The 14,561-nt window shown below is 42.1% G+C and overlaps 2 protein-coding genes across 4 annotated transcripts in view; one reads left to right on the top strand and one right to left on the bottom strand.

The window, feature by feature from the left end:
- Positions 1-7,771: 7,771 nt before the first annotated feature.
- On the bottom strand, positions 7,772-11,859 carry LOC139401948 (parvalbumin beta-like). 2 transcript variants are annotated; one of them, XM_071145974.1, is made up of 5 exons: positions 11,708-11,859; positions 11,036-11,108; positions 10,056-10,188; positions 8,387-8,496; positions 7,772-8,058 (listed from the first exon to the last, which is right to left on the bottom strand). In XM_071145974.1, exons 2-5 carry the CDS (start codon positions 11,094-11,096, stop codon positions 8,036-8,038), a joined length of 327 nt encoding a protein of 108 aa, XP_071002075.1. In that variant the 5' UTR covers positions 11,097-11,108; positions 11,708-11,859; the 3' UTR covers positions 7,772-8,035. The 2 variants fall into 2 exon arrangements, with proteins under 2 accessions (XP_071002075.1, XP_071002074.1); XM_071145973.1 differs by having other exon boundaries at positions 11,036-11,122; positions 11,708-11,856.
- A 450-nt stretch (positions 11,860-12,309) lies between these two features.
- The window catches only part of LOC139401947 (serine/threonine-protein kinase LMTK2-like), a 55,435-nt gene continuing 53,183 nt past the window's right edge, over positions 12,310-14,561 (top strand). For both annotated transcript variants that reach the window (XM_071145971.1, XM_071145969.1), the window contains exon 1: positions 12,310-14,290. In XM_071145971.1, coding sequence (XP_071002072.1) covers positions 14,188-14,290 — 103 coding nt within the window. In that variant the 5' untranslated portion in view covers positions 12,310-14,187. The remainder of the gene's footprint in view (positions 14,291-14,561) is intronic.

Below are 14,561 nucleotides of genomic sequence, written 5' to 3'. Positions count from 1 at the left end.
TCAAGGACCCCTCACAACATCATCAAGGACCCCTCACAACATCATCAAGGACCCCTCACAACATCATCAAGGACCCCTCACAACATCATCAAGGACCCCTCACAACATCATCAAGTACCCCTCACAACATCATCAAGGACCCCTCACAACATCATCAAGGACCCCTCACAACATCATCAAGGACCCCTCACAACATCATCAAGGACCCCTCACAACATCATCAAGGACCCCTCACAACATCATCAAGGACCCCTCACAACATCATCAAGGACCCCTCACAACATCATCAAGGACCCCTCACAACATCATCAAGGACCCCTCACAACATCATCAAGGACCTCTCACAACATCATCAAGTACCCTTCACAACATCATCAAGGACCCCTCACAACATCATCAAGGACCCCTCACAACATCATCAAGGACCCCTCACAACATCATCAAGTACCCCTCACAACATCATCAAGGACCCCTCACAACATCATCAAGGACCCCTCACAACATCATCAAGGACCCCTCACAACATCATCAAGGACCCCTCACAACATCATCAAGGACCCCTCACAACATCATCAAGGACCCCTCACAACATCATCAAGGACCCCTCACAACATCATCAAGGACCCCTCACAACATCATCAAGGACCTCTCACAACATCATCAAGGACCCCTCACAACATCATCAAGGACCCTTCACAACATCATCAAGGACCCCTCACAACATCATCAAGGACCCCTCACAACATCATCAAGGACCCCTCACAACATCATCAAGGACCCCTCACAACATCATCAAGTACCCCTCACAACATCATCAAGGACCCCTCACAACATCATCAAGGCCCCCTCTCAACATCATCAAGGACCTCTCACAACATCATCAAGGACCCCTCACAACATCATCAAGGACCCCTCACAACATCATCAAGGACCCCTCACAACATCATCAAGGACCCCTCACAACATCATCAAGGACCCCTCACAACATCATCAAGGACCCCTCACAACATCATCAAGGACCCCTCACAACATCATCAAGGACCCCTCACAACATCATCAAGGACCCCTCACAACATCATCAAGGACCTTTCACAACATCATCAAGGACCCCTCACAACATCATCAAGGACCCCTCACAACATCATCAAGGACCTCTCACAACATCATCAAGGACCTCTCACAACATCATCAAGGACCCCTCACAACATCATCAAGTACCCCTCACAACATCATCAAGGACCCCTCACAACATCATCAAGTACTCCTACTATTCTATTTTATTGTTTTAAAGTTTTATTGTTTTAAAGTTTTGTAAATATTTGTATTACTGTTTCTTTAGCCATTTACTTTCTGCTATGTTTGCTGCAGTGTTGAGAGGTGAATCTGCAGGTCAGCATTTCATTCACTGTGGACTCCATGTATATCAGTTGTACAGCATGATGATGAATAAACCAACTATAACGCCTCAAATGTGTACCAAATATACAAATGTGTTATTGTAAATTGTAAATAGTCCGGTGGCCATTTGATGAATTGTTCAGCAGTCTTATGGCTTGGGGCTAGAAGCTGTTAAGGAGCCTTTTGGTCCTAGACTTGGTGCTCCGGTACCGCTTGCCGTGCGGTAGCAGAGAAAACTCTCTATGACTAGGGTGGCTGGAGTCTTTGACAATTTTTAGGGCCTTTCTCAGGCACCGCCTGGTATAGAGGCCCTGGATGGCAGGAAGCTTGGCCCCAGGGATGTACCGGGCCGTACGCACTACCCTCTGTAGCACCTTATGGTCAGATGCCGAGCAGTTGTCATACCTGGCGGTGATGCAACCGGTCAGGATGCTCTCAATGGTGCAGCTGTAGAAGTTTTTGAGGATCTGGGGACCCATGCCAAATCTTTTCAGTCTCCTGAGGGAGCCCTCTTCACGACTGTCTCGGTGTGTTTGGATCATGATAGTTTGTTGGTGATGTGGACAAGGAATTTGAAACTCTCGACCCGCTCCACTACATTACTGCCCTGTTGATGTTAATGGTGGCCTGTTCGGCCCTCCTTTTCCTGTAGTCCACGATCAGCTCCTTTGTCTTGCTCACATTGAGGAAGAGGTTGTTGTCCTGGCACCACACTGCCAATTATCTGACCTCCCTATAGGTTGTCTCATCGTTCTCGGTGATCAGGCCTACCACTGTTGTGTCGTCAGCAAACTTAATGATGGTGTTGGAGTCGTGTTTGGCCCCGCAGTCGTGGGTGAACAGGGAGTACAGGAGGGGACTAAGTACACACCCCTGAGGGGCCCCAGTGTTGGGGATCAGCATGGCAGACTTGTTGTTGCCTACCCTTATCACCTGGGGGCACCCGTCAGGAAGTCCAGGATCCAGTTGCAGAGGGAGGTGTTTAGTCCCAGGGTCCTTAGCTTAGTGATGAGCTTCATGGGCACTATGGTGTTATCTGTCTATGCTGGTGATATATTGAGCATCTTTTCTGGCTCTATTATTCACTGTAGAAAGTATACTATACAACGAGTACTTTGTGAAACACACAAGTGAAACACAATCTGACATAATAGGTTTGAAGTGAAGAAAAATTGGACCTGATGATTTTTGTTGACAAACTGGTATAATTCGTACCTGAGCATGTAGCCAGAGCTGCGGTCACATCAGCTGCAGCGAGAAGTGCGGCCATTGTCTGGGAAATTATAATGTTCTTACATTTAACTGTTAACACTGTCAACACTATAGGGGTCACATTTAGACGTTGTTTTCAAGAGTGAATAACCCACGAGGTTACATTAAGGTTAAAATTAAGATGAATAGAAAGACAAGATATATATTTTTAACGTTTTTAAATGAGTTTTATTATATTTTATTTGCCACTGTGGGAAGAAATAGATGCCAACTCTGTAAATCGATCCAAACGTGTGCGTCATGCGCACAACTCCAACTTGGCGCAAAACATGCAGTGCTAGTCGGTTCGGCCACAGATTTGGTTTGACTAATTACCAATTTCTCAATCTTTTCAGCGTGTAGAAGCATTTATAATGTTATCTTTTTTTTCATCACTTTGACAAATTAGTGACGTGGGGAAATAATGTTTTTAAAGCTACATTACATTGTAGCCCTTTACATTCGCACCTATATGGATTGAAAATTGCAAATTTGGGCACTGATAAACTCCTAAATCAGAGAGCAGTGGCTATACATGACGTCAAAGCTCTGGCTCTGCACTTCACAGCACTGTATGTTTTTATTTTATTTTGACTGACAGCTGTTCTGAACTTGTGTTGGAACTTGAGCACCTCATACGACAGTTGCAGCCTGGCCCCATCACTCCCGCTAATTGGGAAACTTTTGCAAATGTTTTGTTGTCTGAGGAAAATGCTGTAAATTATGAAGACTCTATGTATTTTTGAAAGAGGAGACGTTGAAGATTATAATAAATACCACTTTGATGTCATATAAGCAAGCCAAACACCCATGAGTCCAAATGTGCACTTCACATTTTCATATCCTAAAACCCATGTCACATACCGTGTCAATGTTTCTGATCACTTTGTTTGATGTACAGTTAGAATATGAGATTTCGTCTTACCCTGCGTTGTTCTGAACATAATGAGCCTATGTTTGTCTTTTGTGAAGAAAATTAGTCGCGGAACATGCACCAGAATGCACTAATGACTCCCTTCAAAGCGCACCAAAATTATTATATTTTTCCCTGAATTGCATTGTGAAAGCCTAAAACTGTAATATCGTGTTGGCAACAGAACATGCTTTTAAATCATGCTCGCCTGACCCAGATTGCAATTTATAATGGACTGTTTTGGGATTTCGTAAACAACAACAGTAATTGTGTGATGGCAGGGATGCAGGGTTGTGTTCCTCACAAAATAACTATGTGTACTTGCTCTAGGAGAGCTAAAAAAAAAGCACCTTATAGTTGAAGACTCTTCTTTGAGTAAAATGACTTAGGAACTGTGCACAATTTGGAGAGGTGTGTGGCCACTTGGAGACACCAGGTTGTCCTCTCACTCAAACCTTGTCATTTATTTGTCTTATTTTGCACCTAACCCGCATTTTCCAGGAATGTTCGTGTCATGTTACTGAATGTTTCCATAGTATTTTCAGATTTCGTTATCAACAAATGCCGCGAGAAGTAAAATGCACATAGAAGTAAAATGCACGAGAAGTACGAGAAGTAAAATGCACATAAAATCAACAACGTAATGTTTGGATTCAGTCTTGTGTCAGTCAGGTGAACCGTTGTGTCTAATAATTGTCCCATAATTTTCAAACTGTTCCCTTTCAATTGATACCATTGTTATGCATATGGTTTTCATATTTCTTCTGCAAGAAACATTTACATTTATCCCTATCCATATAAGCCCATTTCCACGAGTGTAAAAAGTTAAATAGACCATTTTAAATAATTATAGGCATATTGTTTATGTGGTAAATATAGGCTACTATTTTTTGGGTTTGCTTGTAATACGAGTGTGTGATATGAGTCAGTAAATGGAATTACATTCACGACATCTGTAACAGAATCACCCTCTATTTCACGCCTATCAGAGGCATTTAGACAATGACCCCCATCTCAGGAAACGCAACTTTTCGAGGCATAGCTTTTGGTGATTGTCTCTTTTGAGTAACATCTGGCATTTGTAAAAAAAATAAAACTATTAGTTATTCCATTCGATGACTCTTTATTTTTCTCAATTTGAAAGGAGGTAAAAAAAACAAAACGGGGCTTGTAAAGCTCTTACAAGCCTCGTTTTGTTTTTTTACCTCTCCATACACGCTGCACGTGTACTTCTCTTTTGTCTTCTAATTATCATAATCTTATTGTTTTGCAAATAAATAAAATAAAGAGGAGAACAAATCAGTGACTAATGATTATAACGGATGGTAAGAAGTTCAAAGTGTTATCCACCTTCACAACTGCTGTCCATAAATGATCAAGTTTGCCTCTGCTGAAAATTGTCCCTAAAATGTTTTTAATCAATTTTTACTGAGAGGTCCAGTGCTCCATGTAATATTTTGGTTCCATATTCACTATTCTGATGTATTCCAATTCAATGCCCCCATCTGAGATCCCTTTGCGCACTGAAGTTCCTTCGGAGAGCGCACATCCTACTCACCTTTACGCTGCGTGAAGGCAAGTGACAAACAGTGGATAACTCGAGTTGGCTGACCCTAACCCCTTTCCTTCTGTTTTGTATTACCGTGACCCACACCATTTATAGGAGTTTGAGTCCCCGTTACTATATCAGCATCGGTTTTGCTAAATAATTGCTATTTTTAACGTAACAAATTAGGTTGTTCAGGGGCTCTGAGTTAGGGCCACGTGTGTGAGTGCCTAAAGACTTGGCAAGGTCATAGCCGCCTTGAAACCAAAGTAGGCTAGGGAGTGACTTCATGGACCAACCATTCACGCATCTGGGCAGATAAAGAAAATCTGTTGTTTGGGGATATCAATTCTCAGTCGCAGGCCAACCCTATTGATACAATGTAAAAACATTTTAAGCTCATAAAGTTACAAAATGTTTGGTTTCTTTTTCCAGGGTAGAATGTCAATATCATGATAGCCTATTAAGATATGTTGCTAAGGGTAGACCCATGGTAGAAAAGAACACTTCAGCTCTTCATGGCTTCATGCTTTTTCGTGATTGATCTAATTGATTTATTAATTGACACAAACACAGCTAGGCATATTATGCACGAAATATTTTGATATAGTCACTGTAATACGCATTCTGACCCTTCTGCGACTCCCCTGCATAGAGGACCATTAACAATTCCATGCAGGTTAACTGTCCACAGATTCAGTAAATACGTTTTTTAAATTAAGCCTCTTACCACCTGATCCTTCTTTATAGGCAATGAGTTTAAATAATGCTTTCTCAATGCGACACTGCACTAACGGGAATAGCATGTCACCTGTGTGGTGTTGGATATAGAGTATCCGTCAGTCAGTTGGGAGACGAAGACAGATGGAGAGGGTATGAATGGAATTCGACGTGAGTGTCCTCCATCACCTTTTACCGCCTGAGAAAGAAAAGCCTTCGATCAATACAACTATTTACGAAACTGGGGTGCCATGCAGAGCCACCCCACAGGACACAGACATCAGTTAAACGGCTAGTTTTGATTTAGATTTGGTTGAGTTGTCAACTAACATGGAAATCTGTCTTTTGGTCTAATGAGTCCAAATTCGAGATTTTTGGTTCCAACCGCCATGTCTTTGTGAGACACAGAGAATGTGAATGGATTATCTCCATATGTGTGGTTCCCACCGTGAAACATGGAGGAGGAGGTGTGATGGTGTTGGGGTGCTTTGCTGGTGACACTGATGGTGATTTATTTATAATTGAAGGCATACTTAACCAGCAGGCTACCACAGCATTCTACAGTGATACGCCATCCCATCTGGTTTGTGCAATGACCCAACACACCTCCGGGCTGTGTAAGGGCTATTTGACCAATAAAGAGAGTGATGGAGTGCTGCATCAGATGACCTGGCCTCCACAATCACCCAACCTCAACCCAATTGAGATGGTTTGGGGTAAGTTGAACCGCAGAATGAAGGAAAAGCAGCCAACAAGTGCCCAGCATATGTGGGAACTCCTTCAAGACTGTTGGAAAATAATTCCAGGTGAAGCTGGTTGGGAGAATGCCAAGAGTGTGCAAAGCATAGATCAAGACAAAGGGTGGCTACTTTGAAGAATCTAAAATCTAATATATTTTGATTTGTTTAACACTTTTTTGGTTACTACATGATTCCATATGTGTTATTTCATAGTTTTGATGTCTTCACTATTATTATACAATGTAGAAAATAGTAAAAATAAAGAAAAACCCTTGAATGAGTAGGTGTGTCCAAACTTTTGACTGTTACTGTATATCTCTCTATTATGTGTGGGAATACTTTGGAACAGATTTCGGCCCGCGGGATGCCAGTTGGGGAACACTGCTATAGGCTCCAGCCTACTCAAATGACTTTATGTAGACTATAAGTGTAGCCTATAGGCTATAGCCTACCCAAACATTACGCATAATTGTATGCATATATCAAAATGAATGCGGTCGGCTTTTTCGTTTACAATAGATAATACAATGTTATATTTTATTCACATGATTCTTCATGGGCAAAGGCAGTTGTTAACACATCTATCGAAATAGGCATGTTTAGGTCTGACAAGTATTAATTTAAATTATCTCCAGCAGAAGGCGGTGTTAGTCCTGATATGGACACGCCATACGGGGAACACAACATTGCATGAGTTTATCAAATGTTTTTATCATTTTTCCGACATATTTTGTTTTGCCTACATCTAACCATATTTAACCTGTCTGGCCTCATTGCAGACTGACGTATCGCTGTCAGTACAGTATAAGTCGATTAAGATGTATTTAATTGATGCTTACAATAGGCTACTCATCTCATTGTCTTGATGAATGATCTTTCTTGTCGCCATCTACTCAAGAGGTTACCGTCACTTTGTGATGGACTGTAGTTGGCATCGTCCGGGCTCCGAGTCTTGTCCATGGTTGCGTGCTACATGCACGCAGCCTCTCGCTTGCTTTATACTGCATCGGAAATGCAGCCTGCACAGGCCGTGGGCACTTTGCTTATATCATCACATTTAGAGCTGCGTTGTCTCTTGTAGGGCAATGCAGAACACACAATTAAAATGCACTGGGGTAATCAGGCTAATAGCTTAGACCCAAATACGCACTGAAACGCTAACATAACCTTGGGAACTGTAGTAAGACACACGGACATCATATCTACGTTTTACATCCTTTATTAAACCATACCAGTTACCCAATGGATAGACGGACACTGACTTATACACCTAATATCCACAGCTACGAATTTATGTGCCAAGATGCACCATCAACCGGGGAGAGGACCAGCAGGCATGTAAATAGAGTCGCTGAGGTGGGCATTTCCCTCCAGACTTGCTGAATCTGGGCGTTTTGGGTTCCAGACGTTGTAAAAAGTACCAAAAGAAAGAAAAAAAAGAGACAGCCCTGATGAGGAGTGAAAGCTTCATTTCAGCAAAGCGCAGAACTCTGCAAGAGAACAGAGAAACAGAGCGATGACAAAGAGATATAGTGATCACCTGACGTGTGACCTCACAGCCAAATCACAGTGAATATTACAGACGTTGAAAAAGCTTGCTTTTATTTACAGTTTCTTCCACTATGCCTTTGCAGCATTCCTTCCTTCCTTCAGATGCAATATCCCCTATCATCTGGAATAATATCAAATATAATGATATACAACTGATGAAGATTAAACTATTATCAAGATGATATTTTGTGTCAGCATTGGACAGTCCCTCTGTTGCTCTCCTGTCAGTTGTGTGTAGTGCTTATGTGAGTGTACTGTAACCTGTACCTTCCATCCCTATCTTTCCATCCCCGTCTCTGTCTCCTGCCGCTAGGAGAGTTCTGGTCTCAGCATCAGTCAGCTCCCTGGCCCCTGAGGAGAAGTTCTGCAGGAATAATCTGGGGATCGACAAACAAAGAGAGGAGAAGGAGTGAAGAACTACACCTACATCTCATGTGTCAATGCTGCTTCATTGTATTGATATATAATGTATAGATCAAAGATCTTACTGAGTTACAGTTCATATTAGGAAATCAGTAAACTGAAATTAATTCATTAGGCCCTAAACTATGTATTTCACATGACTGGGAATACAGATATGCATCTGTTGGTCACATATACCTTAAAAATAAAGGTAGGGCCGTGGGTCCAAAAACCAGTCAGTATCTGCTGGGACCACCATTTGCCTCATGCAGCACGACACATCTCTTTCACATAGAGTTGATCAGGTTGTTGATTGTAGCTTGTGAAATATTGTCCCACTCCTCTTCAATGGCTGTGCGAAGTTGCTGGATGTTGGCGAGAACTGGAACACAATCAGTCGATCCAGAGCATCCCAAACATGCTCAATGGGTGACATATCTGGTGAGTATGTAGGCTATTGAAGAACTGGGACATTTTCAGCTTCCAGGAATTTTCAACAGATCCTTGCGACATGGGGCCATGCATTATCATTCTGAAATATGACGTGATGGCGGCAGATGAATGGCATGACAATGGGCCTCAGGATCTCGTCAAGGTCTCTCTGTGCATTCAAATTGCCATCGATAAAATGCAATTGTGTTCGTTGTCCATAGCTTATGCCTGCCCATACCATAACCCCACCGCCACCATAGAACACTTTGTTCACAAAGTTATCATCAGAAAACCGCTTACCAACATGACGCCATACAAGCTGTCTACCATCTGCCTGGTACAGTTGAAACCGGGATTCATCCATGAAGAGCCTCTTCTCCAGTGTGCCAGTAGCCATCGAAGATGAGCATTTGTCCACTGAAGTCGGTTTTGACGACAAACTGCAGTCAGGTCAAGACCCTGGTGAGGACGACAAGCAGGCAAATAAGCCTCCATGAGATGGTTTCTGACAGGTTTTGTAGAAATTCTTCAGTTGTGCAAACCCATAGTTTCATCAGCTGTCCAGGTGTCTGTTCTCAGACAATCCTGCAGGTGAAGAAGCTGGATGTGGAGGTCCTGGGCTGGCGTGGTTACACGTAGTCTGCTGTTGTGAGGCCGGTTGGACGTACTGCCACATGTTCTAAAACGACGTGGGAGGTGGCTTATGGTAGATAAAGGAACATTAAATTCTCTGGCAACAGCTCTGGTGGACATTCCTGCAGTCACCAGGCCAATTGCACACTCCCTCAAAACTTGAGACATCTGTGGCATTGGGTTGTGTGACAAAACTGCACATTTTAGAGTGGCATTTTATTGTTTAATCAGCTTCTTGATATGCCACACCTGTCAGGTGGATGGATTATCTTGGCAAAGAATAAATGCTCACTAACAGGGATGTAAAGAAATTTGGGCACAAAATCTGAGCTAAATAAGCTTTTTGTGCGAATGGAACATTTCTGGGACCAACCCCTTCATGTGCACCTCCCTCCCTCCCTCTACACACACACACCCTCCCTCCCTACCTCCCTCTACACACAGCCACCCTCCCCAACTCATATCATACTTCAGCTCCTCTTCCTCTATGTATCCACTCTGGTCTTGGTCCAGGACTCTGAACACCCGTTGGCCCTCTGCCTCTGACTTGCCGGTCAGTCCCACTTGTGCAAAGAACAACTTGAAGTTGAATGTGCCTGGAGCTAATGGAGAGATGGGGAAAGTGATCAAGAGAAATGCGGAGAGATGTCGAGAGGAAGTGAAAGAGTGTGAGGAAAGAGAGATCCGACAGCATGACAAGAAGAGAGAACGGAGAGGGGGATGAATAGAGAGATGTAACATTCTCTCATGCGCTCTAATTACTTTCATTTGACTACTACAGACATTCACGATCACAAACACAAACCCTCTAGCATTTTAATGCCACTGAGCCATTACAATAATACGGTAGTTAAGGACATTATTATACAATCTAAACACACAGATTCACAGAACACCTCAGGGAACCCATTCTAATGTGATCGTGTGACATTATGCTACAGATCAAATGTTTAAATCAATACATTTTTATTCACAGTTTATGCAGTTACAGAGAGTCACTCAGGTCATTATGAAAACCAAATGACTCATAAAGAACAGAGAAAGAGAATGATGGATCAAGTCTGTTAATGAAGTCTGAATAATATATTACACAAACAGTTATGCTGATGATATACTGGAACGTGAGTATACAAGCATTTCCATGTGGGTGTATTCTGGATGGTGTGCTTTAGTCTGCCCTCTGAAGCAGATGTAATGTGTAGCTAAATAATTAAATGCTGGTGGGCTGCAAATGAAGCCTGCTTGACTGGCTTGATTTAGACTTCTCTTCAATGCTCAGCATAAACACTGGTATCTGGGTGGTAACTGCTCTGCTGCTCCCCAGCCCCCTGGCTGCCTGGTTACCTGGATCCACCCTCCAACCTTCCCCCAATATAGGACCGCCCTTGGGAGTGGGACTCTTGGGTGTGTGTGTGTGTGTGTAATGGTGTGTTCACGTGTTTGACTCACCTTGACAAGCCTTGACGGCAGCCCTGATGTCCTCCTCTCTCAGCAACCCTGTAAACGCCATGGTTCTCTGTGCCTGAGGGACACGTGCTTACAAGAGGGAAACACACCACAATAAATTAAAGTGACAGTGTGTTTTCCTGACACAAACAGTCAGGGTGTGTTTTTTGTAAAGCATCAGACAAATCCCTCATCAGCCTATCCTCCTTTAGCTTCGAGGTACTATATAGCTACTGTTTCTATGGAATTTATTCAATGACAATTGCTTGACTTTTCAAGCTGTGGCACTATGAATAAACACTAAATACATTTTGCAAAACAATTACAAATTTGTCCAAAGTCTTGACGATGCAACTTTAAGGACAATTTTTTGTCTCCAAGCGAGACCGTGAGAGGTCTGCGTCTGCACATGTCCTATGTTGTGTTTCCAAGCGAGACCGTGAGAGGTCTGTGTCTGCACATGTCCTATTTTGTGTCTCCAAGCGAGACCGCGAGAGGTCTGCGTCTGCACATGTCCTATTTTTTGTTGCATTAGACCAAATTACATTGGATCACCTTTAAAAACCCTGAGATGCACAAAAACACTCATTAATACACAGAAAGATACATCAATCCCTACAGAACTGCAAAAAAAAATCTACGCATAATATATCTCTAAGCCTGGCTGGTACTAACCGTTATCTGGGTGAGGTGGTGTCCGCTCTGTAAGCCAGTGATGTGCAGATCTCTGCCTCTCTTGATTTTTGCCTATTACCCAACAGCACTCTCCTCCTGCAGCTTTGTGATCCAGAAAGCAAACATGACGTTTCTCTGTCCTCAAACCCTAGGAGATAACATCGCAATTGGAACTCCTCCTCCCCCTTCATTAGCTAATCAGAGCAGAACATTTTTCACAACTATTGTCAACTAACTTGCTGGGGGTAGAGCTTACAACCCAGCCTGTCAATTGGCTTGATAGGAATAAACAATGCCAAACTATCCCATGGTGCATTATTGCATAATGGGGGTTTTCCATGTAGAAATATTAAGGGTTGACTATGATCCACAATGATGAGAAAAGATGCTAGGTTATATGTCTCTTTGGGGAGATTAAAGTCCCAGTCAGAATTTCACATTTTCTACAGATGTGAATGGAAAGAACCTGGGTGCCTCTGCAGAGTACAGTCCACTTCAACATCTACTCCATGTTATGCATTTTGTATGGATTATTAATAACCATAAATGATACATCTGAGTGAGAGTAAAGTAACAAACATGACATGGAATGACAACACAGCAGTACAATTAGGGTCTTCAAATACTTACTTAATGTGTCCAGTCCATAAACCAACAAGTACACTGAATACTGTCAACACAGGATGTGTCATTAATAACAGATTTTAAAACTCCCATCACACCTTCTTACTATAGGCTATAGAAGCAGAGTTTCTAAGGTTCAGTCAAAAGTAATCAATGTTATCCCTTTGCTTGGATATGAAGGATGTGTCCAACTCCTTACCTGGCTCCCCCTGCCATATTCGACATAGATGCCAAACAAATTGATATGAAAACATAATGTAGGCCAATAGGTCTACTTAGCTATATTGTGGCTTATCTTATCTTATCTCATGTCAACTGGTTTCAGTTCAAATTGTTGCTATTGACCTCTTTATTATTTCTTTCTTTATTGCAGTTTTTTTTTGTACTGGTTCTATGCACACCCATTTGACTCCACCCACAAGCTCACACATACTACACTGACACTCCAACACACACATACTACATAAACTCACACATACTATACTGACACTCCAACACACACATACTGCATCATCTCACACATACTACACTGACACTCCAACACACACATACTACATAAACTCACACATACTACACTGACACTCCAGCACACACATACTACATAAACTCACACATACTACACTGACACTCCAGCACACACATACTACATAAACTCACACATACTACACTGACACTCCAGCACACACATACTACGTAAACTCACACATACTACACTGACACTCCAACACACACATACTACATAAACTCACACATACTACACTGACACTCCAACACACACATACTACATAAACTCACACACATGCATAATGATGACACTCACTGCTGCTACACAGTTATATATCCTGATTGCCTAGTCACTTTTATCACTAGCTACCTACCAGTACATACTGTGTTACCTCAATTACCTAAACTACCTCGTACCCCTGCACATTGACTCGGTACAGGTACTCCTTGTATATACCCTCGTTATTGTTTGTATTGTGTTCCTATCTACTTTTTTTATTTAGCAAATATTGTTCTTACTTTTTAAATCTGCATTGTCGGGTATAGGCTCGTAAGTAATAATTTCACTCTAAAGTCTACACCTGTTGTATTCGTTGCATGTGACCAATAACATTTGATATGATAGGCATAACTTTCCAAGACCTTTGCACTCCACTAAGAAATAACAATTATAGGGGAAACACTGGATGTATAGCCTACAAGTCCATTAAATCAGGCAGGTAGAGTAGTTCATCTTTCATAAAGCACCGGAACATTGCTTGCATACCTCACATGTCAAGTGACTGGTCTAAAAACGCATCTCGCTTTACGTTTGACACAAAGCAATGGATGTGGACAGGGAATTCGAAGAATGATAGTGATTGGTCATATCGGTACATTAATACAGATTAATGGGTTGTGATTCGCTATTCTATATGTCTCAATATGCACGCCCCCATGCTATGACGTTGTAGGAACATGGCGCCTCTGAGGAGAGGTGGTGCCTGACAGTTTGGACTATTGATAAAATATTACGTGTGAATAAATGTAGAGCACTGCCGGCAAAGCGTATTTATCTAAATATTATTGTTCTAGAAAGGTAATAGACCTTTTCTATTTTTCATGGATAATGAAACGGCATTGTTTGAGGCATTGATAGCTCATGTTAGCTTGTCGTTGCTATTGACGCTAGCCAACGCGTTTAGTCATAATACAATGTTTGCGGTGCGGGCATTTTCATTTAGCCTGTAGATATAGCTATGTATTTAACTTATTATCAATGAAATTGACATTTTATTTCGTTTATTAGTATTAAGTTATAATTTGACGATTTTGGATTCTCATTAGCTAGTTAGCTAGCTAAGCTAAAAAGGATGGGGAACCGTCATGGATTTGTGTTGTTGCTGGCGACTGGAATTTTTCTGTCGGCGTTATTTCTGGCCGAAGGTGCTCCGCTTCCGTATTCTGACACAACAGGTAAGATGACTCTAAATATATTTTGTTTACCATGTCACTGAATTAACTGTTACCACCAGTTATTTCCAATTAGTTTCAGGCCAATGCCATCATGCTAGTTAGATAATTAGTAAGAGGAATAGTGTAACAAGCTAGTTAACTAGTAAGCCATATCGCGCTAGCGACTCGCTCAACAAGCTAGCGCCAGGAAGATGGGCAGCTATTTAGATAGTTAGCATTGGCAAGCTAACAGGCTAGTTAACGTTCAACATAGCCAGACAGCAACCGCCGA

Source organism: Oncorhynchus clarkii, unplaced genomic scaffold (assembly GCF_045791955.1).
Source record: "Oncorhynchus clarkii lewisi isolate Uvic-CL-2024 unplaced genomic scaffold, UVic_Ocla_1.0 unplaced_contig_675_pilon_pilon, whole genome shotgun sequence".
Taxonomy (NCBI): Eukaryota; Metazoa; Chordata; class Actinopteri; order Salmoniformes; family Salmonidae; genus Oncorhynchus; species Oncorhynchus clarkii.
The sequence above is the reverse complement of the archived record's forward strand: the minus strand, read 5'-3'. Positions and strand labels throughout refer to the sequence as shown.

Bases quoted from the DNA above. Each gene is read 5' to 3' on its own strand.
- LOC139401948 (XM_071145974.1), bottom strand. From the start codon at position 11,096: ATGGCGTTTACAGGGTTGCTGAGAGAGGAGGACATCAGGGCTGCCGTC. The intron at 10,189-11,035 runs GTGAGTCAAACA...TCTCTCCATTAG, and splicing joins TGCCGTCAAGGCTTGTCAAG to CTCCAGGCACATTCAACTTC. The intron at 8,059-8,386 runs GTACAGGTTACA...GTTCTCTTGCAG, and splicing joins TGGAAAGATAGGGATGGAAG to AGTTCTGCGCTTTGCTGAAA.